The sequence below is a fragment of the Echeneis naucrates genome, chromosome 12 (assembly GCF_900963305.1).
Source record: "Echeneis naucrates chromosome 12, fEcheNa1.1, whole genome shotgun sequence".
In the NCBI taxonomy this organism is placed as follows: Eukaryota; Metazoa; Chordata; class Actinopteri; order Carangiformes; family Echeneidae; genus Echeneis; species Echeneis naucrates.
Window position 1 is genome coordinate 13345847 of NC_042522.1, and position 26156 is coordinate 13372002.

The 26156-nt window shown below is 38.9% G+C and overlaps 1 protein-coding gene across 1 annotated transcript in view; it reads right to left on the bottom strand.

The window, feature by feature from the left end:
- astn2 (astrotactin 2) overlaps positions 1–26156 on the bottom strand; it is a 228906-nt gene that overhangs the window by 89854 nt on the left and 112896 nt on the right. The window contains exons 7-11 of the mRNA XM_029516439.1: positions 24728–24895; positions 16120–16204; positions 15057–15131; positions 11983–12120; positions 946–1096 (exon numbers count right to left, since the gene is read on the bottom strand). Coding sequence (XP_029372299.1) covers positions 946–1096; positions 11983–12120; positions 15057–15131; positions 16120–16204; positions 24728–24895 — 617 coding nt within the window. The remainder of the gene's footprint in view (positions 1–945; positions 1097–11982; positions 12121–15056; positions 15132–16119; positions 16205–24727; positions 24896–26156) is intronic.

Here is a 26156-nt window from a genome sequence, read left to right on the forward strand (position 1 = left end):
TTTATTTATCAAAAGTATGATGAAATAAAATAAAATGTGATTAAAAACAATATTTTTAGGCTGTCAATATATACAATATAAACTTGTAACCTTAGGCTCAATAGTGTCAACGCAACCACAAAGTGTGTAACACGAAGCATACCAATTATGGCTGTATGTTGCACATAAAATATTATAAATTGCTTATATCACAAAAGCCGAGATAGGATTTAGCAGATGGCATGCAAATTTAATGAGTGACATTTATCTTCTGGAAAAACATTAAAAAGAAGCAATTATGCAAATGTGTTTTAAAATATATACCATGTATCACTTCAGCACTTAATCAGGCTTTTCCCTGCACGTCCCTGCAGTAACGACTGAGCAGCACAGCACGGCCCATTATTTGGACAACTTAATTCCTTTACTGCATCTTATTTTCTGTTTATGCCATAACCTGATTGGACGCAATTGGCTATTTTGGTCAGGGTCTCTGTCCAACGTGCCACAAACCTGTGGGAAAATAGGCACACAGCTACATGATACATCAGATCTCCAGATTCTGTGTGACCAGTCAAACGAGCTGTAGACGTGCATTACATAAGTCTGCCTGTACCCTAGAAATCAGTTGTCAAATCCCACCGAGCTCTGCCAGCTAGTTAGCTGCAGCTCAACACCTGCTCAGCTGACAGCAGGCCTGAGCGATAAGTGGAACTACTAGGCCCTTTATCAGAGTGCCGATCGCTTACAAGCGCATCTCTCACTAAAGAGAAAATATAAAGACGCAGAGCCATGGTCACAAAACTTTCCAACTACAATCTACTTAAGTATTTTTACAAACCCAGATTAAATAAATTCTTCTTTCCACCGCATTTTTAACCTTTGGAAATATTACACGCACAGCAACTTCTTCATGTAAGTAATCTCCTTGGAAAAAAACAATAGAAAACATCCAAGTGCACTTACCATGCAGCCAGATGAGTCTAACTGTCGGTCAGACACACACTTGAAGTTCTTTTTACAGCCGCCATTATCTTTGGAGCAGTCACGCACAGGTCCGAAAGATGCTAGAAGATCCTCCACTGTCTCAAAGTAAGTGGACATCATGGCCTCTTCTCTGAAATGGAAAGAAACGAGGGGAAAAAGCCAAAACGTGAAAACACATTGATTTGGACATGCTTTCAAAGTGTGAATAAAGTACCATTGCAAGGGATGACAATTTAAAAATGGATGCTTGTGCATCTGAAAATAACAATCTCTCACCACCTGGAGAGCAGTCTCTCACAACCTTTCTGTCTGTGGTGCAATTAAGAACCTGTTCATGATTGCAAATTATGTGACAAAAATGTGGCATTTTAATGGCTTTTACCTTTCCACCTGCAATTAATGCATAATTGTGATGTTTTCAATTTGTGATCGTTTCATAAAAGGGCATAAAAAATTGGGGTTAGGACTAAACCTAAAATATGAATAGAGTGTAAAGACAAAAAAATGAAAATTATTGATAATAGAGCTGCTAGTGACTACACGAAAGGTTTTTTTTTTTTGTTTTTTTTTTCAAGACAAACTTTTGACCTCTGCATTTTGGCTCCATTTTGTGACGGGCAGTGGAAAGGCAAATGTTAATAAACCTTCAAATACTGGTCTAATATTGATGTACCCTAGGGCATGTGTTGTGCTGCAGCAGGCTACTGCATTTTTAAACTGGCTGTTTTAAAAGTTTCACTCGAGCGGTACATGCTCGAGTTCATGCTGGGTCATGTCTGGCAGTAATAGCTGCTTTGGCATTAATTGGACATGGTGTGGTGGTGGAGAGTCTGGGGAATCAGCAATCTCCATCCATTAATTCTCATAACCAGTCCTTGGCCAAGGCATCCAGGTCTGTCCTCTCTGGCAGTGTTGAAGGAGACAACAAAGAAAATTTACAGGCGCAGACACGTGCAAACACCCTAAACAGACAAATATTTACTGTTTTTGATACAACGATAAGCTACAACATATATTCTCATTTTCTCCATAGCTACAGGGCTAAATGCCTCAATTAGAATGAATCTACATAATTACACTTAAGGCCCTGCGAATGGACTAGTGGACCCCAATGGACCCCGCCCTTGCCCAGTGTGAGCTGGGATTGGCTCCAGCACGCCGTGATCTGGAAACTGATAAAGCGGTGAACATGAATGAATGAATGAATGAATGAATGAATTACACTTAATAGTTACACTGACTAATAAATTATGAAGAATTTATCAGATGATATTTCCGACTCCATATAAAGCTGTACATAAGAACAATGCTGCTTTAAGTTTAAAGCTAATATCAGCATGTCAACATTGTCCTGAGATTATGTTTGCCATGTTCACAATCTTCAAAGATTGTGTTAGGATCATATATTTCCTAATAAGATAATACAATTCTGATCCACTGGTGTCACAAGATAGAAAAGTCAGGTGACCAATTAAGTCATTGAAGCTTATCCTGCAATGTCAAAAAAGTCATGCATCTAGTTGCACTTAAGGTCTGCAGATGACCAAAGAGCTCAGCCTTTGGCTGGCCTCAGCATTTAGAGACCACGGACGTCTGTGTAAAGGTTCATACTTTGAGACATTCCAGTCCATTCTAGACTGGCAGGAAATTTGTAATCTCCTGAGTTTTGCCACAAGAATACAAAAATTGTGAACAAAAGTGCTAAGAAAATAATTAAAAGCATCTTTTTACCTAAGGTTGGAGTTAAATGTCATTGTACTACTGCCAGCCCTCAAACTGTTTAAAAATCAATGACACACAAAGGTGAAATCTATCATTTTTCTATTCTGGATTTTGGGAAATGCCATCTTTACCGATCTCTCACGTGTCGACTGCTGTGTTCACTCCATGCCCATACACTGAGCTCTGCGTGCCCGCCGTCAGAGAAGTAAGCAACCCCGGTGTTTTTTCTTTGCAAAGAAACAAAAGCACTGTCTCTTGCATTGAGACCGCGGGGACCACAGTGTGTTTCTGAGGATGAGTTGACTCAACAAACAGCAACAAGATCTCAAATGATGGGAAGACAGATGCCCTGCTGAGCAAGGACGCTTGCGGTGGGCTGTCACTGTCACTATCTATGTGTGTCTTCATCACTGTGTATTTTTGGCTGCTGATGTGGCAATGTCAATTCAAAGAGGCTGGTGAAAACCAGTAATATGGACACTGATGCTGCGGTTGATTTGATTAAAACGGCCCTAAGTAACTTCTCTTCAAAGCAGTTATAAACTATCACAAAGCAATTTATCTTGCAAAGTTTCTTCAATGAGCAAAGTGAACTCTTATTGACTCAGTATTCACTGCAAAATTGTTTTGGAAAAGAATTGTATACTGTGACCTTGTCATTGGCTTTAGGCAAAGATGAAAAGTGAAGTATTAAAATTCATCTAAAAGGTAGTAATGCTCTGTGCACAGAATTGACAAAAATACCCCTGAAATTCATACCTTATTAAGACAAACGGGGAGGAATTGTGGGTCGATGTGAGCAGATGTCAGCCTACCTTTCAATTACAAAACCGCGGCGTGTGCCCATGCTCAGCATGTGGAATGCTGTTTAACACCTCGCATCGTTTTTCAGCCTGAGATTGTTCATTTTAAATATTTGTCCTTTCATGTTAGATTTATGGCACATCAGCCTGTATTTGGCACATCTTCCTTGTGTGAGCACTGAAGTATTACAACTCACTGACGGCACATTGGGACTGTCCTCTTTACAAAATCAAGCCTTTTCTGCCCTGGTGTTGTGCTGAAAGCAGATCATTAAACTATACATATTCAGTATTACAAAGACGTCGAAGAAATACACATATCAGTCTGGTTGACTTTAATTACTGGAGTTTGCTTTGGTTTTGTTTGTTTCTTTGTAATTAAAAAACAGCCCACTGTGTATTTTAGCTTTGCTATATTAATTGCCACCAAAATAACTATGCCTGTGGACAATCTGATTTGAGCATTAATTGAAATGTAGATATTAATGATATCAACTAAAGAGGAAAAGCCCTCAATTTAAAAAGGTTCTGTTGATCAAAAGAGGGTCTGAGATTGGACATTGTGATTAAAGACACTAAAACATTTTGTGATAATTAATATGCCACCTTCTGTTTGCAGCAGATTAACAAATGTTTCGTGCTCCCTAATAGACCTTTGACATCATCGCGGCAGATGAATTATATTTGCAACACCATTGCTACTCAGCAAATTTCAGGACTCAAGATCAAGATGAAAACATTTTGTGGCAATAGTGTGATTTCAGTTTACTGTCTTGCTGAGCATCTGTTGCAGTTAAACATTTTGGAAGTTTTTCTTCAGGCCAAATGAACAGCATCTGGAAATGGGAAAGGGAATTGGCTTTTTGATCAACCGGTCATAGTTACTGGAGGACATCTCGAATTTAATTATATTTATTTAGCCCCATTCGGGATAGTATTTGAAGGACAGCAACAAGACACAATATTTTGGCTGGACTCTGAATACATCAAATGAGAAATGGAATGAAATGAAAATTTGTTTGCTCTTCCGTTTTTACTGTCGTGGAGGTAAGTTATAGTAAGACAGGACTTTATTTACTTTTGATTTATTTAAAGTTCTCTGTTTTAGACTGCTCTTCACAGCATCTTGGTCATGCAGGTTCATGACTAATTAGACTCAGAATTAGATCTGGCAACATTTTCAGATTCAGCTGCAAATTCTCAAATCAATTTGAATGGGAAAGTGGATTGAGATGAATTGGTGCTATGCATCCTTCACATAGACAAAATGAGAAAACCAACTGTATCATCTGAACTGGCCAGTGTCAAGAAAACCAGACAAAGAACCAAGTACGCTCATCAGTGAATAATTTCCACACTGAGCCACTTTCATGTAATACCCCCGCTAAATAAATAAATAAATAAATAAATAAATAAATAAATAAATAAATAAATAAATAAATAAAGGCAACCACAAAACAAACATTTCCGAATGATTCGTAACAGGAACGCCATCTCATACTACCAAAGCACACATGATACCTAAAGAACTGTGCATCTTTGCTAATTTCGGTAATCTTACTGGGGCATTAAGGCAGTAAACTGTTCCAGAGCCAAAGATCCTGCACATCTAAGAGCAGAGGTCTGTGCGATACCCAGAGGGAAAAGGCTAAGTGCAGAGCAGATTTTGTCATTGTGCATTTCGGAAATGCAAACCTGCACTGAGAATAAGGAATGCATTCTCTCTTTGGGGCTGATTTGGTGCGTGGAGTTGAGCGGTACCAACAAAATGCAGTTGGGCTCACCTCTATGCACAGCTTTGGCTCTGGAACCAAACTCCTTGATAGACGGTGGACTCCTACTCAGGAATTGTCCAAGGCGGGACGTGCCAGTCGGTTGTGGGGATAGTGACAATTCACCGGCTGGCTGCTGCACAGTTGGACTTTCTCCGGGTGGATGACAGGGTCACCATCATGTGGCTGCGTAATGCAGAGAGAAAAACTATTATCGTTGTTTTGTGAATTTGTGCTCAGTTTTGCTTGCTAGGCTACAACGGCTGGATAAGATTTCACGCACCGTGAATCGCATAACTACAAACACTAGACGCCTGAATTTAGGATGTGATAGCCGAACACAATGCAGCCGTGAGCGCATCTTTATTTTGTCAAGGGTGCATATTTATTTTGAAAGTGGACTGAGAATGAATGCTTGTTAGGAATGGAACGAGATTTATGTCACGGTCAACAAAGCAATTATGCAATTTCTGATTCCAGTTTGATTTTAGGACACTTAAATACTTAATAAGGCTTAAGAGCGTTATCGTGGATAATCAGAGCACTTTCACTGTTTGGGCCTTGTATCTACAGGCGTGGATTTCAACACTAGTTTATTTTTGTTTTGTTGTTGTTGATCTAACACTATCTTGGAGCAAAAATTGTATCATTTATGAGGATAGTATTGATTGCATATGTGTTTTATATCTGTCTGCGAGGACTTTCCCTTTATCAAATTGATCCACTTTCACTGTCACCGTGCCACAAATGTCACACAACCCCAATATTAAAGCAACAGCATTTTTAAGATATTAATAAGCATCTAAATTGCGGGGTGGCCTCTCCATGCTCCATGAGCATTCTCCGACCTTAACTGTGTGTGTATTATAACTTAATTTAGCCCAAAACTGCGATCTTTTCCTTTACTGAAAACAAGCTGTTTTTCGACTACAGACAGCCAAACTGTGACTGCACATTGAGCATCGTGTGCATTTATCATTGTAACGAAGATGTTGAAGATCCTTGCCATCTGACACCAAAGAGGTGCTGGCCCAACTTTGGCACAAAATAAATTGAGACACACATGCAATCCCTTTGTTACGCTGCTATATACACCGTAAAAACACAGTCAACTGCACGTCTTATTTTTCTTCTCTTTATTCAGCAACTCAATTTTTCTGAATTAGACAGGCAACACATAGCGTTGTGTGCATCAGTTCTTTCTGCCAGGCACTCAAAGCATTGACAAATGCCTCCCTAATTGAGAGGAAAACAGAGGGCTGGTAAGGTGAAGCAGACTAAAATAATGGGTTGTCTCAGCTGTGAGCTGCATGCTAACTGGTTCTACTTCTGGATCGGGGGAAAGTCAGTCGAAGGAAAGAAAAAAAAAATAAAAATCCCCTCACCAAACAATCAATCAATTCCAAAATGTTTGTTACAAGACTGTCCAGAGGGAGAAAAAGGGGTGAAACATGCAGTAGAATACTTATAATAATGGAAAGTTCCTTAAAACGTTGTGCAGCATGTTAATAATGGAAAGACTTCACCAAAGTTTGCCTGACACTCAATTGGAATCCATTCCATTCCCCCCTCGTCTTGTTTCCAAAATCCTGATAGTGATTCTTTTCCAAATCATTAGCTGATCAAGATCATCTCTTCTGGCACTGTGGCTCAGACGCCTGACCTAGAAGCACATTGGTTGCATCTAAACACTGACTAATGTACTTGTTATTAATCTCCCTCTCTGCCTCTAGCTTTTCCCAATGATGAATGACCGAGCGAGGCTGCCCAAAGTTAGAGCGCTGCTCCAGCGTGATTACAGAGCCCGTTATTGGTCTGCCCCTGCACTTGATTAATCCTCTTGTTCCAGCTCCCCACAAATATGCTGACTCTCATCAAGCACTTTCGTCATTGAATGGACTGCATTTTCTTTAAGCTTGCTGTAATCACTGAGAAAAAATCTAGTGGGTGAAAAAACAGCTACACCTAAGTGATAAAGTAAGGACTGATACATCAATTCTTTGGTTTGAGTGTGGCGTAATGAAACATTTTGACAGCGAACTGGAGGAAAAGGAAGTGGATTTATGTAGTGCTTAATTTTTTCCTTGTGTCAAACTCTCACAGTTGCATTATTGGATTATTGGCAAGGGCGGTTTTTGATAGTTCACTTGATCCCAGTGAGTGAGGTCATTAATCAGCCATATTATGTGTCAACACTTACTCAGGGTTATTAACAGTTCCCTATTGACCCCCAGAAAAAAAAGAGGAAGTTTTAGTGCACAGTTAGGAGTGTCTGAGTCACTGTGTATTGTGCTATTCATGAGGTGTTTGCCGGCACATTGGCTTTGCTTAAACAATATTCAGAAGAGACGCAAGGCTTATATTAAAGAAGAATAATTGTTAATCATAACTTTGCGGTCATAAATCAGAGGACATTCTCTAAATATAACACTTTGACAAAAACTCGTATTGCGGAGTGGAACAAATATTTATTCCTCACTGCTGTAATGTCAAACAAAAACACTCTTTCCTAATAGAACAAATGTAACAAAAGCATTTTAATAATAGCCAGGAGGTTGAACATATACTGTGGCTCATTATTTGTCTGACAAGGGGAAAAAAAAAACAAAAAAACAATACAGATATTGATTTATTAACTGGACTAAATATTGAACACAGGAAAACAGCTAAACGTGTTTTTGTGCTTTGCATTCTGTACAATGTTTCACTGTTAAATTACAGTTTACACAAGTGTGTGTGTGCTCACAGGAAAAATATTGCAGGAAGACTGATTCACAAAATTTGGCTCTCTTTATGGCCCTCTTTTGCACAGAGAAATAAAGAGAAATATATGAATATGAAAATGTTTAATGAATGAGGTCTGATCTCAAATGTGGAATACAGAGAATGTACTTAATATATCTCAATCTTTAGAATAATCATTTTCATACAAGCAACAACAAGCGCAGCAGTGCCCAGACCTGCATAATAAAGTACTGTTTTTTATTATTGTGACCCATTTTAACCATCTTTGTGTTTCTTGTATTTACAAGGAACCTTTCTCCAGAGCATTTGACTTAAAATGTCAGGTAAAATAATGTAAAGTGCAATATAATAGGAATAAAAGAAACAAATCTTTGAGATGTAGGTGGATAGCATTAAAATTTGTTGTAACAAAAAAAAATAGCTGCATTATGATCTGATTTAACTGGTGAGCTCTGAGCATGTTTTGTTTTCTTTTGTTTAGTTTTTTTTTTTTTTTTTTTGGTAGAATTTTAGTCTAGAAGGTTAATACTGCATGTCAGGATGACAATACAAAGAAGGTTTGTACTCAAGGAGGCAGTTTGTTCTCTACCCCACTGACCTCAACCTCCAATAAACTCTGGACCCACCCCTGTGGAGATGAGCAATGACATTTGCATGTGCTGGTTAAAAACACTGGAAACCAGGAGAGGGAAGACAACCCCCCTCCCAAGAAAACATAAAAAAAAAACCAAACAAACAAAACTGTGGCTGGCCTTGCTCTGTTTATCTGAAGCAGCAATACCCCGACTGACATCATTTCCATAACCCCAAGAAACAAAGATGAATTAATTCTTAACATGGATGTTGTGATTAAGGAACTAAAAAGCGAAGGTGCCAGTAAAAAGAAAGTTATCATTGAAAGCAGCTAAAAGAGTCTGTAGAGCCATCGCAACAAAAGCAAAAGTAATATTTCAGATGCTTAAATGCTGGGTGGGAAAATGAAAAAAGGGAATGGAAAAAAAAAAGAAAAGAAAAAATCTAAATCGATTGTGAAAGTTTGAAACCAGCTCACTTAAAAAGGATTATGAAAGAAGGTTATCCAGAGTGAGGTTGGGAGATATTGATATCAACAGACAAGAATCTGTGGTTCAAAGCTCAGCTTGGTTAAGATGACACTTACCTTGACACTGGCTTATCTTTTTCACATAGAACAGATTTCATCTGGTTTTGTCAGTGAGCCGAAGGGTAGAGGGGAAATGGGAAGCCAAGGCTACAGTACATTTCACCATCTACTCCATCAACATGTCTATCATGACTGACTGACTACATCAATGCCTGCATAAATACTTTTTGGAAAGTGCATCAGCTATAAACTCCATAAGGTCCCACGGGACTCTGTTCCACAAAAATGCTTTGGATAATGAGTTGCCTGCATTATTCATGACAATCTGACAGACCCGCCTATGTGACAGGAACTAATAGTTTACCAAATAGAGAACATCAACATATTACTCAAACTGAAATGAGCTTTTAATTAGTCATACAATATGCGTCTCCCTCTACATGTTTTTGAAAACCTTCATTTCCTGGTTGTTGTTTAGGCCCGATGAATGCTTTTTGCAATCAGTTACAGAGGAGACGGCTTTGCTTCTACCTACCGTAATGGTTAATGTGTGAAATGTTTAGTTGTTGTTAGATAAAGAATCACCTCATGTGACATTAAATAAACCATAAAAATGACATTGCATGGCCACATCGGTTTAGTTTCAGAGAACGCAGGCACGGCCGCTTGCAACAATCGACTGTCCTTCAACTGATGAACAGCCTAACTTTCTTCTGAAGTGAAGTAAACAAAAGCCAAATTCTTACTCTCCACTGTAGACATCAATTAACACCTTCTCCAGCAACGTCTTTTCATCATGCAGTGACTGCAGCACTTGAGACATGACCAAAAGGAATTGCAGAAACGAAGCGAATGCTTTGAAATAATTGCTTTACCTCCTAGCTCGATGGAGACTAATCCTTTGTGGTTTCATATCAGATCACATCAACACGTATCACGTATGGCTATACTCAAAAACACGTCCATGTTCATTACCTCACTGCAGATCACTGATCACAACCTCGAAATAAACGAAACAGCTACAGTAATTAATCAGGAGCCATGCTCTAATTCCATTTACGTCAGAATAAACAGATGTTTATAATTACCATGGGAATTCTTTGCTCCTGGGGAAATTTTATGGAGCCTGTAAAAAAAAAAAAAGTCTTGGCGTTGCGCAGTAGTGGACTAAATTTGCAACAATTTATATGATGCATATTGCACATGAAATCTTTGTGATTGCCCTGATTTGGGCTTTTATGAAGTGCAAATGATTCTACTGATTCTTTTGGCCTCACCCAAAAGGAATGAATGCAAATATTTCAGAAAAGCCTTTTTTTCAGGTAAAATGGCCATTTTCTATCCAAATACATTTTCATATATTTTCAACGCATTGGCTGTCTGTTCTCCTTTCTGTGTGGTGAAGTGGCTCAGCGCATGCTGCGATGATGGTGATGAGGCACTTTGCACAATAATTAAGAGCTGCCCATAATGACGATATCATACTGAGGTGCATGAATATGATTGTTTGCAAAATGATACTAACATCAACATTATTTGGCTTCCCACTGCTACAGTTGTGAGGTCTTTCCAGGTACTGCCACTGTCAAGGTTCCTTGTCAGGGCAGCGTTCTGAAAGTCAAATCTGTGTTGTTTTGTTTGTGAGTGAAAATAACCAACTCAAAGATGTTGTACAATGCAAAAAGGAGATAAAACCAAAAAAAAAAAAAAAAAAAAAAAAAAACATCGACAGGAATCCATTCTTCAGCTTTTTGTTACATCCTTTTTACAATCCTCAGTAGATGCCCTGAACTGAACTGGACAGCTTCCATGTACTGACAGCAATACAGATTTTTTTTTTTAAACTGATAATTTCATTAAAAAATGTGCATAATGTGACAGGGAGGGTTGTGGTTACCACATTTAAAAACGATCTAAACTTATTTTTTGTATTGTAGTGTAGAGTGAAATCACATTCTGTTCTCCTCACATTATTCTTTGCATTTTTTGACAAGTGCCACTCTTCTTTTTTTATCCAGTAATTGCAGACATTAAGGTTTTTCAAATGAAACAACACCTTCCAGGCCGGTGTCAGTAAAATTACATAGGTGGTTGATTGTTTCAATCTGCAGCTGACGCTCTGACACATTCTGAAGCGTTCATCTACGCTAATACATGCCAGATCCTACTGGCTGGTTAAATGACACCATTTTTGTTTTATACGGTTATTACTGGGCTGTGGGTTGTCAGATGAATAACCTTGTCCACTTTACATTTTGCTTTTTATACGCCTCTGAGCAGAGTCCATCTTTTTTTGTACTCTGGCTTTGCCTGTTAACATTTATTTAATTTCACAGCTCAGAGTTTGTTTGAATACTAACCTCCCTCCGTATGCACATACAATATGCTCAGCTTTAATGTGCACTCCAGTCATTTTTTATTTGTATTGCTCCAATTCATATCAGCAGTTATCTCTGTAATGCTTTCCTACAGTTCCAATACTGCTATATAATGTTTCCAGCCATTTACAATGATATAACCAGTGGTAAGGGCAGCCATGACAGAAAAAGTCAAAGCATGGCATTGTTACATATGTGTTAGATAGTTATATAGGAAAGTCATTGACACTTGTGAAACAGCTCAGACTCAAGTAAAGACATATCATTTGTGTTTATACACTCCACTACACAAAAGCGAATGATGCATTATTTCTGTGCCACTAGAGCCACATTTTAAAACTGCATGAACAGTTTTTGCTGTATTTCTTGAGACGCTCCAAGAATAAAAAAGAGCATGCATTAATGTGACTAAGTTTGTTTGGAGCAGATCGTACACAAACGTGTGGTTTATCTGCTCACAAGCCGTGACAAGCTCTAAGCTGATTTGGACTGACCTGACTTCCCCTGGATCTTCAGTCACCAACACGTCTGTCTTGCAGCTGGCAATGGGGTTGATTGACAGTTCCACTGGTGGCACCACAAAGCTCTTGCTGACTGGCAGCCACAGCCCTTGGCCCAGACTGTAAAATGATCTGTGTTGGCACAACCGCAAGACATAAATGTCAATCAAACCGCTGTCGCATTATCACATTAGGTTATTACAAACAGGCACATTTTGGTATCCAAGGTATCCACAACACGCAAAGGTGGTACAAAAGGAATGAGGACACTGGGTAAGTTTAGAGGGTGGAGGGGCCAAGATTTATTTTATTTTATTGCTGAAACATTGTACAATTTTGATATTGAGTTCAGCTTATATGACTCCATATTAATTCCCTGAATTCAGAATAATTAGAATATGCAGATTAGACATTTTATATGATATTGATTTGCAGAGACTGGCAGACGCATTCCAAGTGACAATTTGAGGTGTTCTTTTCCAATTTTACATACCTTGTGAAATTCCAGATGAATGAATGTCTAAAAAATTTTGTTCAATGTACACGCTATTAAAAGTACAAAAGACAACATAAAAAGCATGTTTTTCACATTAGTCATTCTTCAGAGCATGCTTTTCTGACTTTATCAAGTCAAGGAAACACGTTTACCCTCAATAACTGCCAGCTTACAATGCTAGTCTTGAGTGTAACTAATTTAATTGCATGTGGTGCATCCATTGCGCAGTTGGAAACAGATTTGAATTTGCAGAAATACAATACAAGTAGCTGTAGTGGCATGGCTTTAAATACTGATTATGGAAGAGAAAGGAAAAAGTCTGCTCATTGAATTGTTTCACTCTGCAGCACGGTGCTTTGGCACAGGTGTGATGTCTGTGATGATGACCATTGTTCAAATGAAGGAAAAAAAAAAAAAGATACTTGTTTTGATAGATGTTTCTCCTGAGCGAACATAACTGTCCACAGCCTGCAGGGTGCCTAAATCTGCTGCTTGGAAAAAACAACACCTGCTAAAGTCTTGCAATATCGCGCAGAACCTTTTTTTTTTTTTTGCATCATGTGCTTTTAATGTATCTGAGCAGGTGGGCGAAAAAAACAACAAAGTAATAGAAATGTAGAAAACAAACTAATTTTGCTTTGCTGCAAAAAAATCTTATCATTGCATTTAATCAAACACTCATTTGACTCTGATATTAGAACATTTCACAAAGCGCATTTGTTACCTTTTAGTCTATCCAGTGTTGAAAAGTCTAACCTAATTACAAGATATGATTATTGTACCATCATGTGACTACACACCTTCAACTTAAACAAAAATCTGCAGCCAGTCTTTGAACTGGAATATACTATACAACTCAAATCTAACTAAAAATTGCCTTGAAAAAGTCCATTATTCCCAATTTTCACATTACATCCGATCCAGCCTTTTCTATTCTCACAGCTTCTGTTCATAACATGCTTATTTTCTCACTCTTTTCGGCTCATCCCAAATTGGGGTCACGACACCAAGTCAGCCCCCTCCACCTGGCTCTATCTGTGCCTTCCTCTTCTATCCCTCCAGCCCTCTCCGTGTCCTCCTTCACTACAGCTATAAACCTTTTCTGTGGCCTTCCTCCTCTCCTCTTTCCTTATTTTCTCACTGTTCCTAGTCTAAAAAAAAAAGGGTTCCCTACAAAGCTCCCCATCTGAGACCAATCCATGTTATGATTAAGCTCCTCCTTTCAGAGCTATAGGACAAACTAACACTGCCTAGCTGAGGAGCACAGCAGTCTCTTCCTCATTCCTCCCCCTACAAAGTACAATTCTTAAAGAGGAGAAAAAAAAAAAAAAAAAAAACTAACAGGAAATCACTTTTGGTTTGCTATATATTCACTCACTTTGCCTCCAGCTGGATGTGCAAATGGAGCTGGCCTTTTATACTCTCACAGACTATGGACCAACACACACGTCAGCCAAGCAGCAGAGTCGGTTTCCTCCTGACTGTGTGTGGACGCTAGCATTTTACAGTCTTACCTCCACCATGGTACTTTTAACTGGAGGAAGAAGTCTGAAAATGTGTTTGTGCAGAACAAAGAGTGTGGATTTACTACTTCATTTCTGGGAGTCCTGCTGAGAAGCTAACTCTGCAAGGTCAGTCTGAAGAGGAGGGAGATTACTGTGACAAAGAACTCTTCCTATTTGTCCACTGGAAAAGGTTAGTGAGCATGAAATCAAGATAGATTTCGCCGAATTAAAGCTATTCCTTGAACTTTACAGTAGTTGAACAACTAAATAGATCTGAATTAGAAAGTGAAAACATAATTTTAATGTTTTAAGTATGAATACAAAGTTATTATATACACTCACAGTAGCTTTATTGGTTTTGTCATTGTAACACACTCCCTGGTCTCAAGACATTTGTTTGACACTTGGGTTTCATGATTCATGCAAATGAATGCATTCATAAAATAATACATGACCCATGGTCCCTGATAATAAACCAACGAATAATAGTATACTTACACATAAATCCATCATGAAATGTAGATTGTATATTTTAGATTTACTATTAATTTAAGATTTATTATTATTAATTTTTGTATATCCATATTTAGAGCTGTTCACAAAGCTTTATCAGAATCGTCAGCGTGAGTTGTTTTTTTTTATTTGGGTTTGTTTTTTTAAACAGCTGGGTGAGACAGAATGGTTCCTGTGAGGCTTGCACTTCTTGCAAAAATGTCAGACACAATGACCCCCATGAAGAATGAGAAGTAAACAAAAATGTCAGTAAAAGCATTTGAAGGGAGTCCATCCAGGACAACCCCTGGGAGATTCCACCGCACAAGAGCCCACGGGTGAAACTTCACCCAAGCACGGAGTGTATATCTGTGTGTCCATCCAACTGTGTCTATGTGTATCTGCTGGATACTCATCAGTATGCTTTGTCTCTCTCTCTCTCTCACACACACACACACAGGTGCACACAAACACATGCTGAGAACACCGCCATCATTCCACTGCGTGTCCACAGCGTCACAGATGGCCAGCAGAAGTCATGCACTTGGGAGATACATCAGAAGTGAAGGACTTACCTGAAGATCCTCTCGGGGGCCTGCTCCCCTGTAACTAGGTCATAGCCTTTCTCCAAGTTAGCATATGGCCAAGGACTTGACAGAGGACATAGAAAGAAGGAACAAAATTTAAAATAATGAAAGAAGGGTAGATAAGAATATTCACATTGAAAATAAATGCCATATTTATAATGGCATTGAATTGCATTGAATGTGTGTAGAAGCCACAAAAATGCTACTTTATCCAAAATACTGCACTGACAACACTGTGTGTATATATATATATATATATATATATATATATATATATATATATATGTGTGTTTGTGTGTGTGTGCGTGCAAAACAATACTCACAGTAAAAATAATAAGCACAAAGCTAAAATCTAAAGACGTACAGTGGAACGTTTTGTCTATAACTGGATTCCTGTGATTTAAAAACTGTCTGGAAATTTGATCTGTGATTGGCTACAATCCAACAGATGACAGGTGGAGTGGAATGGCAATGTGACCTTTTTAATCAACCAATGATTGTGTGAGCCAACTAATTGTCAAACAAAGTCAGAGTCACAGAGAGGGCTCATTTGACTTTTCTCTCCCCATCAAGTCAATTTCCACGAGTTGTCACTCCAGTGATCTGTCTCTGCCTCGCTCACCCTCTTCTCTCCGCCCTCCCCCGCTGCTTTGAGTCATTACGCATTACAATTTCCCTCCAACCTTTCTCCTCCTCCTACCTGCTCTTCTGTGTCTGATTCCTCAAGTTAAAAGACCAGTCAGCTCCTTTTACAAGTTTTAACTCATTAAATCCAAATTGCTTATATTTCTCTTTACGAGTGATCGCTTTTGAAACGATACAATAAGTTTTTAGATTCATTTATACCACTCCTTTTTAATAAGATCAACTTGCAGAGACTTGAAACTCGAAACCCCAGACCGTCAGCCCATCAGAGTGAACAATTCACTTTTGTTTTATCAAAGTTAATATTGTGTGCTAACACAGTTGGGAGTAGAGCCTTCAGAAGCAGCTTTAAAGGTGTTTAAAGACAAATGAGGCTTTAGATGCACGTAGAGGGCAGAGCACTTACCCTTCGTTGCGACCCCAGTCGCTCCGGACACAAAGATGTTTATGGACAGGATCAGGGGAATAACCCTCATGACAGCTGCATTCTCCTGCGGCGGGGACAACAAGAAGGGACACAGTGGCAGAATTTTATTTATCTTCAGTAGCTGAATAAATTACCACGCATATGACCGTGACCATAACCATCATAACCTTCATTAGAGATGATAACCATAACACGTATGAGAATAGCATAATAGCACTTTTCTAAACCTACGTTAAAAGGTGCATCACATTTGGCAGAAGCTTTTTAAACAAGATCATAAACAACATAATGAGCAGTCATAAAAAAGTAAAACTAATCCAAGCAATTATACTGCTAGAAACAAAACAGCCATCAAGACTATATTATCGTAGGAGATCCATTTGACTGGAAATACTGTCTTATGTCTTGTTTTGAAAGCATAAAATGTCTGGGTCTTCAAAAGAAAATAAAGTTAATTGCAATAGGAAATATTTTTAAGATGATTAAAAAACAGAACTACATGGGTTTTGTTGTGTGCAGCTCAAAGCTGAACATGCAAAAATTCTCTGCAAAATGATTGATGTGTTCCAGCAGAGAACCAGAATAGGATTTTTTTTTTTTTTGCTATGTGCCAGGAACCACTTACGATGATCTTTTTGCTTGAGTTATGCTACAGAAACTTTTGTGGTATCCATATTTTGACATCTCTGAGGCACTGACAGTGAACTTGGTATGCCAGGATCAGGTACTCTGACAGACAGGTACAGCAGCTTGTCATCGGCATAAAAATGAAAAGAAACGCTGCGTCTTAAGGGGTCAACATGGGAACGAGTGTTCAGAGAAAATAAAATTGCTCCCAAATCTGACCCTCGAGGAACAACATGCTTCACCAGAGCACAAAGATCTATGGTTACTTACAGAAAAACAGAACGTCATCTTCAACATGAATGAAGAGAGCTGTTTTAAAAATGTACCAGATATTCCTACCTGCTGCCCCGGCCGGTCATCGGCCGTGTCAAACACAGTGCTAACGACCAAAAGAGCAAGGACTGAGCACATCCCAGTGTCAGCAGACATTAAAATGTCACTCGATACTCGTAGAAGTGCTGTCATAAAAGCCAAACATTTACGGCCACATACTGGTCCATTGGTTGATCTCAGACGTACATTCATTACTCAGTAAATGATGACATTTGCAATGTTGCAAATAACGTTATTAAATTTTCCAGTGAATAAAACTGGAAAACAGGCTACTTCCAGAAGTAATCATCCTCTTGAGTTGTTCATCACCAAACCATTAAAATGAGACTGCATGTTTCCACTATTGAGTTTTCTCACAGGATCCTAATGGACACACGCACTGTTTATTGAGTTGTTTTAAATATTATTATGTTGTCATCCATTTTGTTACTTCCAATGTAATTTTACGGTGCCGTAGCTTGACATACTAATAATTCACGATGTTTTCTGTAATGCATCATAATTCAGAATAGAAAGCTATGTCATAGAAATGGTTATTAATAGATGAGTAGCAAAATGTGTGTGTGAGTGTATCTCGAAATGTGATTAATTTCTTCCTTTGATATGGAGCTTTGGAGTGAAGCACTTATCCACTGCATCAGTTCAAGGATATTTTAAAAGTAAGTGCATCTTACTCCAGCATCTCTGGGGTTTGTAAATAATGATTCCCTGTTATGAACCAGTGAATACAATATAGGATAGCATATAGCTTTTTTGTTTTGTTTAAGTTGGCGGCGGAAAAATAAAAGACCTCTTCATTTGTTTCATTCTCTCGAGAATGGCAGTAGTTGCCAATTTATGATAATGTAAATGCGGAAAAACATTAAGCTCACATCATTCCTGCTCTGCATGCACAATATCAGTGATCTCTAGTGTTAAGCTGCTGTTCCACAAATAGGTCCAAGATTAAATGGTGGTTTAATAATGGCCGATTCACTCTCATGAACTCGGTGGCTTGTGTTCTGAACTACGCTGCATGTGTAATGCATTTTAGGAGGTGAAATCCTGAGTCACTGTTAATACGATAATGGTAATCAATATTTCTATTAGCACTCTTATAAATAATTGTTAGTGACTTCTTTTGACCAACTTGTGGGTGCATAACACTGGAAAAATGTGGAGTGGCCACGCAAGCAACAGCATTCACATTTTATGACATAGTGCTTAATAATTTACTGGTTGACTTTAAGACTCATTCATGGAGTGATGCATCCGAGGATTCAGATTCAGAGAAGCAACAAAAATAACTTTAATTTGCTTGTGGTTATTTTATGCACCCTTACTAAATGTGGGGCAAGAGGTCCACTTTAAAATTTGGAAACTAATAGACATCAACAAAAGTCACTGCAAATTTTGTGAAATAATAATTTCTTTTTGTCTGACAGCCTCCTCCCCCCCCCAAGATCTGAGACAAAAACAAGAGTAACAATAGCTACCGAAGCCATGAGTCTTGTTTTGGTCGTCCAAATTGAACAGCAAGGTATTCCCTGTAGCACTGGCATCCAGACTTACACTGTTGTTGCTGCTATGAGCAGAATGATTTCATTTCATATCAGTCTCTTCCAAAACCTTTAGTGATTACATTTTCAGAATTATTTTGTTTTCTAGTATTTTACTGTTGTTACACCTTAGGAAGACTTGCTCGGGGCCAGGGAAAGACATGCTTTGGCTTAAAAATGATAATCTTTCCAAGATTAAAACCCCTCATCATCCTAACAAATCAAATCAAAATTGATTTATAAATTGCATTCCATGTCTATTGTATAGCCAATCATAACTACTTAGCTAATGTTAGGGAACAATTACAACAATGGGTAAAGACTGACTGATGTTCTCCATAGGTGAAAATGATTTTGTTCACTCATCATCCCTGATGAAGCTTTGCCACTTTAACCCATTTTTCTTTTTGTCTCTGAGAGATTAAAAAAAAGTATAATAATTGAGTTGCTGGAAGGCTGTGTGATCTGAACATGAACATGCAATATGTCATTTAGAGATATTCCTGTACTCCCAAGGACAGAGACCTGTTCAAGCTACACATACACTCACGCTCCAACACAAACAGAGACACCTCCATTCCCCACTGCTACTCTTTACATACACACTTAACCTAGTTATATTTAATTCTTCCTGACTGCCAGAGGCATTTCTTAGTAAAATCCATCTTGCACATGTGCAGTTAGGTCACATGTTAGCAGTTACATGCTGTAGAGGTAGGCAAGAAATCTAAATAACCTTCTCTTCTTATTCTTTTCATTTCCCTTTTCGGTCTGCCAAAGGCTGGAAGTGACATTTTCATTAGTAGTCTGTTAGTCTCTGGGCTAACAACAGTGCCCCAACTTGAGATTTATTTATTTTATTTTTTTTTTTTGCATATGCAAGAGGAAAGATTTGCATAGTAAATTCTGATTTCCTGGTGAAAATGGCCAACTGTGCCTCTGAATAATTGGATAGAAAAGATGGGAACTGTCTGAATGCTGAAGCACCATTGACAGGAATGTACCAGCTGCTGATAGAGGTTACACTTCCCTGTGTGCGGTTCAGGAAGAAACATCTAACAGGACAGAGTCCACTATGAACACCAACCAGGATGCTGAATGTGACCTAAATTAATCTTGTTTCTTAGCTGAATCAATTCTGGACTGAACCGCCAGCGATGAACCTGAACGCCACACACGCATTCTGTCATGTATTACATTCCTTTGATGCCTCAACCAATTGCTCCGATCTAGACATATTACTGGGTGTCAAAATAAATCCGAATGGTCTGACCAGCAAATTAATATACTAGAGCTTTGTCTCTGACATTACCCAGTGCATTCTAATACTATTATATCTTTGATTACACACACAAACACACGCAATAATGATGAAATAATAGATACTGGGTCCTGATAATAACAAAGCAGGTGCCAAAAACCTATCAGTCACTTTTGCAAATCAGTGAACTTGAGGCTTCTGTTTTTGGTTTTAGCTTTGATCATGCGCAGGAAGCAAGCCCTCCTCCCTTATCCTCCTTGTTTCATCTTGGCTCCTGTGACGTTGCAGTGCTATGAAAAGGTCAACATTTGAATGAAAATGCACAAATCTCCATCTCAGCTCGCCTATATCACCAGAATCGGATGAAGGCTGCAGGACCTTGTTTTCCTTTAAGAACAGACGCACACCATGCTAGTCTTCAGTCGGGTGCATGTAGCTCCCTTATGCAAATGCATTTAAGAAGGATAAAGCAATTAACAGGAAGCAATACGCCTGGTTAATTATTTACACATTGGATTAACTAACCTTCACAAAATTGGCAAGCACCCATTTCCGGTGGCAGTCGGCATGCCTCTAAAAGTCTAGTTGCATCATCTTGGAGGGAAAGTTGTGGTTGGAGAGGGACACTTAAACTGACTGTAGCTATTCTTCCAGAGAGCTCAGTGATTACAAGCAATTGGTAAGGAAGGAAGAGAGAACGGGGAGCTGTGTTAAACTGGTTAGTAAAAAACAGCTTCTTAAAAAGATAAAGCTGGCAGTAAAAACAGCACTCAGGGAGAGGACAGAAAGATTGTCTGCATTAAACGTGAACTTCACTGAGCTGCTAATGCACTATGGCAATGGTGCTGCTGTTATTCTAGGAAGACATCATCTGTACTAGTGCAATCCATCTGTTGTGTTATTATTTTTCGGGCCCGTTGCTGATTTGGTGGCTCATTGATTTATTTTTTTTTTCTACAAGCCGTTCTTTTTATTTTTTGGGTGCTTTGATATCTTTCTATTTTTGTTACAGCCTTACAAGCCAATTTAATGGTGCCAACTGCACAAATTTGTGATTCAAACAGGCTGTAAATATATTTTTTCTAAGGTAGAACTGCCACTTTACATGTTTTAGACTTTCATGACTTTATTGGCGAAAACTTGTACTTCGGTATCAGCCACGTATTGATTTCTCTTCTGGCCAACTCAAGTGTGCTGTGTGAGCTTTTTTTATCACCTCATGCTGCCTTAACAAATCAGACTTCTTCACTTTCGTTTTGTAAATTCATATCAAGTGTTTTTAAGAATGCCTGGCCCCCGTTGCACGGATAAAATGTGTTTATTCAGTCATCCCAGAAGCTGTGGTTGACCAATTGGAGCATGTTGCTGGACTTACTTGATTGGCCATTTCATGACAATAATACTCAAAGCCTTCCTTTTCTGTTAGTAGTCCCGCACGGTTGCTGCAGGAATCACAGCCCGATACGGCCAATGGAGATGATGTCAAGCTGTGTAAACAACAAGAGTAGCTCGCCAATTAAATTTGTCACCATTATGTCACCATTGTGTCCTCATTTCCCACTTCTATTTCCTTTGCAGTCTTTTACTTCCATCTGATCTAAATTAAGAGTAAAAAATTTAAAACTGGTGGGTGGAAATCACATGACACCACAGACCATTCCTGCTGTATCACCAACCTCATGTCCTAAACAATGTGTCGTCATAATGATTTCTACAGTCCTCTTGTGACAGCATGAGTGATTTTCACATTTCAAGGATCATGGTGTGAGAACAGAAACAACTTATTGTTGCCGTGATGTCTGTTTGCGTGGGGGAGGAAGCACTCTGACCAAAGACCTTGAGCTGATTCAACATCGGTATTTTTCCTCACAGCAGAATGTGAAAGTGTGTTAAATCGAAGTTCAGTATACATTGAACACAGGGATAAGTCAACAATCATGTAGTTTCCATTCCAAAAAGGTGAGGTTGGCGGAGTCAGAGATTAAATGAAGAAAACATCAAGACATCTGTGGAGGCTCCCAGGTCTTTATGAGTTTATGGGGTTATGATGATAGATGAAAAAGTGCCGGCAGCAATTTATTCTCCTTGGTACATAAGATATGATGCATTGACTTTTAACACCATGATTAATTAATCATAAAATTAATACTGAAATCAACAAGTTTTAGCATTGAATTATAACCATTCTTATAAAAAGTTTTTATAGATTTTTTTCCCCATCCATTTACTGCTATATATGACATTCTGGCTGGTACAGCGTAAATATTCGGTTGTCAATCCAATATCAGTTCATGCAAAGATTGGCAGCTAAACTGAAAGTAATGAGTACAGTTAACTCCTTCAATCCATCTTCTGACCTCCATTCTTGCAGTGCAGCTGAGGAGTGAAGGTGAGTGCAGAGAAGACTGATTATCCAGGCACAGCGATGTCCTGATAGAGTGGTAGTCAACAGTGGCAGTCAGAAACTGTGACAGTGAAGCAGGATGGAGGCACATGAAAGAGATTGTATGCGATAAAATGGCGAAATGATATCCACTTGTGATTATAGTGCACAAAGAGCCACAAGAAGGAGGTGGCGTCTGCAACGATATGTCTCTGTGTATGTGTAGAACGTGGTATTTCTGTGCAGATGCAGGTATATTTGACAGACTTTTTAATGTCACTATTAAATGGTTTTGGCAGCCGCAGTGAAAATACCTAAAAAAGACTATTCACTCTGAAAGATGTCATTTTAGCCATTCATATCGGTGAACAATGAACAGAAGAAGCTCTTTTACGGTCCCTGACACATATTATTCTTTTGTCTAACAGCAGAACTTAAATTTAGAATCTGTTCACAAGCCTACACACAACACAAGGCTATGTCACCGCCCCTGAGGCCAGATTTTATAAGAGTGAAGAGTGGAGAGAGAGAGAAAAAAAAGAATTAGTGCTAAAAATGCAAAAGTATTCCTCTACCTAGATGACTTTTTTTTAACACCCTGTTACCTGGTTTAATCAAATTGTTTTTAAGTAATAGTTTTCTAACTTTAAACTCATGGGATTGCATGTAAGTGCAGCAACTTCTATTCAATGGGAAGGGTTCAATATCTGTTTGCCAAGAACTAACTGAGGTTTGTTTTTTTTTTTGTTTTTGTCAAAAACCAAGCAGTTGCTACATCATGCAATGCTGAACTTCCCACCTTCAAATACCAAAATCAATGCATAGGATGTTCAAAAGGAAACCCACAGGACACAGGGTGATGCCTGAATGCTCTCAAACTTCCAAAAGCACGTCTGTGTTTTGACCATTTAGCTTTGGGCAAATTGTACATTTCACAGAGTTCTGTGGCAAGTCAACAAAGTTTGTATTCATCAAACTATTCTGCTTTTACAACACCACCAATGCCCATTCATGCTGATTTTCCCTCCATTATTTAGATGTTTAAATGAGAAATAAGAAAGCGCCTCATGTCACTTGTCAAAAGGTAAAATAGCCCTGTGGACATTGCCTATTGTTGGGGCTGCAATTGCACTGTGCTCATGAGTCCCAATGCACAGAGAGCCGAGCAGCCGCCCCCTTTCTTCCCTGTGTGATTTACCCTTTGGCATTTCACAGCCATTGGTTCACCCTATTGTTGGAACTGCAATAAATGTGCCTGAATGAAAGAAAACTTTGTCTCAGGTGTGCTGCCTGCAAAAAAACAGCTGTGTGTGCCTGTGTAAGTGCATGTGCATCATTGTCGAGAGCTATTGTAGAGGTGTTATAATGCATGCAAGAGGACAGTGATGGAAACAGAGGCTTTTGTGGATAACCTTTAATTCTGCAGCCAGACTGACAGGGCTGCCCTGAGGAGACACAACATACTTACTGATCAAATAAACTTGTGGCTGAAAAGGACAGATGGGAAAAAATGGAGAGAGACAAAGAGACGGGGGGTTGGGGGGGGATACAAGCACTAATAACGTGAGAATGCAGAGGTCACAGGGATCCGAATAAGAAAATGATTCTTCAATTCAATTGCATCCATTAATGACCCCCGCAATGCACAAATGTGCATTGTGAGCTGGTGCTAGCATATGCGCACGTTTTCAGAATTCACAAAACATGCAGTCAAGTCCATCTTTGGCATCTTTAATGTGTACTGGCTGAGCTGAGTGTGTGCAGCTCTAATACATTATGCATCAACTCTCAACATGCCCTTGACCTGGCTGACATACATTTCACATACATTACAGATGTAATCCATTCTAATGAGCTTAGTCTTTATCAAGTTGGACACAAAGTACACGGGGGGCATCATGCCAATCAAAGGAAGATAAATATCACTATGCACTCTCAGCTTTTGTTGGTATACTTGGAATATCGGGACAAATAGATGCAGGAGGCTGCTGGCGTGTTGAGCCAATCATTCCAAATCACAGTTGTTTTACTTGTTTTACAGGGATTTTTTTATTGCACCCATTTTCTCCTTTACAAAGAGGTGGGAACAGAAGGCAAGGCTTGGTTAGGTGTGCACTGCCTGGTTGGGATGGCAGCCAGGAGGAAGAAGCTATTTTCATGTTAGATTGTTAAGCAAAGTGCTGAAAAAATAACAAATTTATGTTAGGTTATACTATTTAATAATGATAATTTAATAATAACTTAAATTAAGCTGGTCAGATTTTGAGACCCTATTTTAATATGATGATGATTTTTTATTTATTTATTTATTTTTTTTGCTTCTTAGTTGAGTTTGACAAAATGAATGCAAAAACAGGTTTCCGTGTTTTGAAGTAAAATGACAGAAGAGAAATGAAATTGTGAGATTGTTCAAGAAATGCCTGTCAGTGCAGTATGTGCACTAACCTGTGTGCTGGTCACAGATCTGCTCACAGGGCTCAGTCGTCCTCTGGCCACAGTAGTCCCGGACCCACTGTGTGGATGAATTGGTCTGGTAGTAGAGGGTTAGCTTGGCTGGGTTCAGCCAATTAGAAACATCCAGGAAGCTTCCCATGCTGACCACAAAGCTACTTCCTGAAAAAAAAGAGAAGACACATGGTAAAGTTAGATAAAATTATTTGCCTTTTTTAATCTACAAAAAAAAAAAAAAAGAAAAAGAAAAAGAAAAAAAAGCAGCTGATTGTTTGTACTTTTGAGTGTGCTTTCCTGGTGCGATTGCAGAGTCAATCAGAAAGGAGCTAATTCTTTTGTTTTCACTGTAATTTGAATTCCCATCCTGACCAAGCTGAATTTAAATGAGAAAATTAAGACCTATAATGTGTGTATTGATGGGATTTCCTTGGTAATTGCAGTAGAGGGGCTAAAAGGGTTTCACGAGTCAATCGGTAACCACTATGCTCATTGACGCTGATTTACCTTTCTTTCTTACTGCTCCCAGACCAATCGTTAAACTCTGATCACTGAACAAGATTATCCCTAATTGATGCCAATGACTTTTGGTTCCAAGGGGAGCTGTGAGGAGATTGTTCCTCGGCTCTCTAGTGAGCATGCAGATTCTCCAACAGCTAGCATGTGAGTGTAGTGCTGGATCGCGGAAGGCAAATTTGCGGAAGTGTTCAAAGTACACATTTCAGCATCGCTGAGTTTAAAGAGTATTCACACATTCATTCTGTTTCAGGATGTGAATCGGGATGTTGGTCTGTAGGCTGCTGCTTTTTTTTTTTTTTTTTTTTCCCCTTCTTGAAGAGAGGATGTATCCAAAAGGAAAAGCTTGAGACAGTGGTCAACAATCAAATCTCACTCAGAGGAAGAATTACCGGGCCGATGCCCTGCAATAAAATGTAAAACTCTGAGGAGAAATATCCTGCAAAGAATGCTTTGCTCATACATTGTGCAACAGATAAAGTGATATCTGGAGCCTCATCCATTCTGTTTTGCTCTCTCTCTTAAGGTGCTCCACAGTCCTAATAGAATACACCACCATTTGCTTCCACCTACACACACAAACTACCACCAGCTGCTTGCTTTCACTCAAGAGGAAAATGTCACGCTGGGACAGTCTGACCCACACAAAGCCTTACAAAAAAATACACGTGTTGAAAGTTTTATTTTTTGACTGGCTGGCAAACTTTAGTGGAGCAATTCATCTTGCCTGTGCAGAATTGACAGGCATGCTGTTTGGCACTCAGCTTAATATTGTGCCTCTTGTAGCCATTTCTCTGTGTCTACAGAGAAGCAGCTGAAGCACATGCATCTTCCTTATATAACGTCATACATGAATGTTAGAAATGAGTTAATATCGTGTGTGACACAAGTTCATGTTTCACTGTAAATG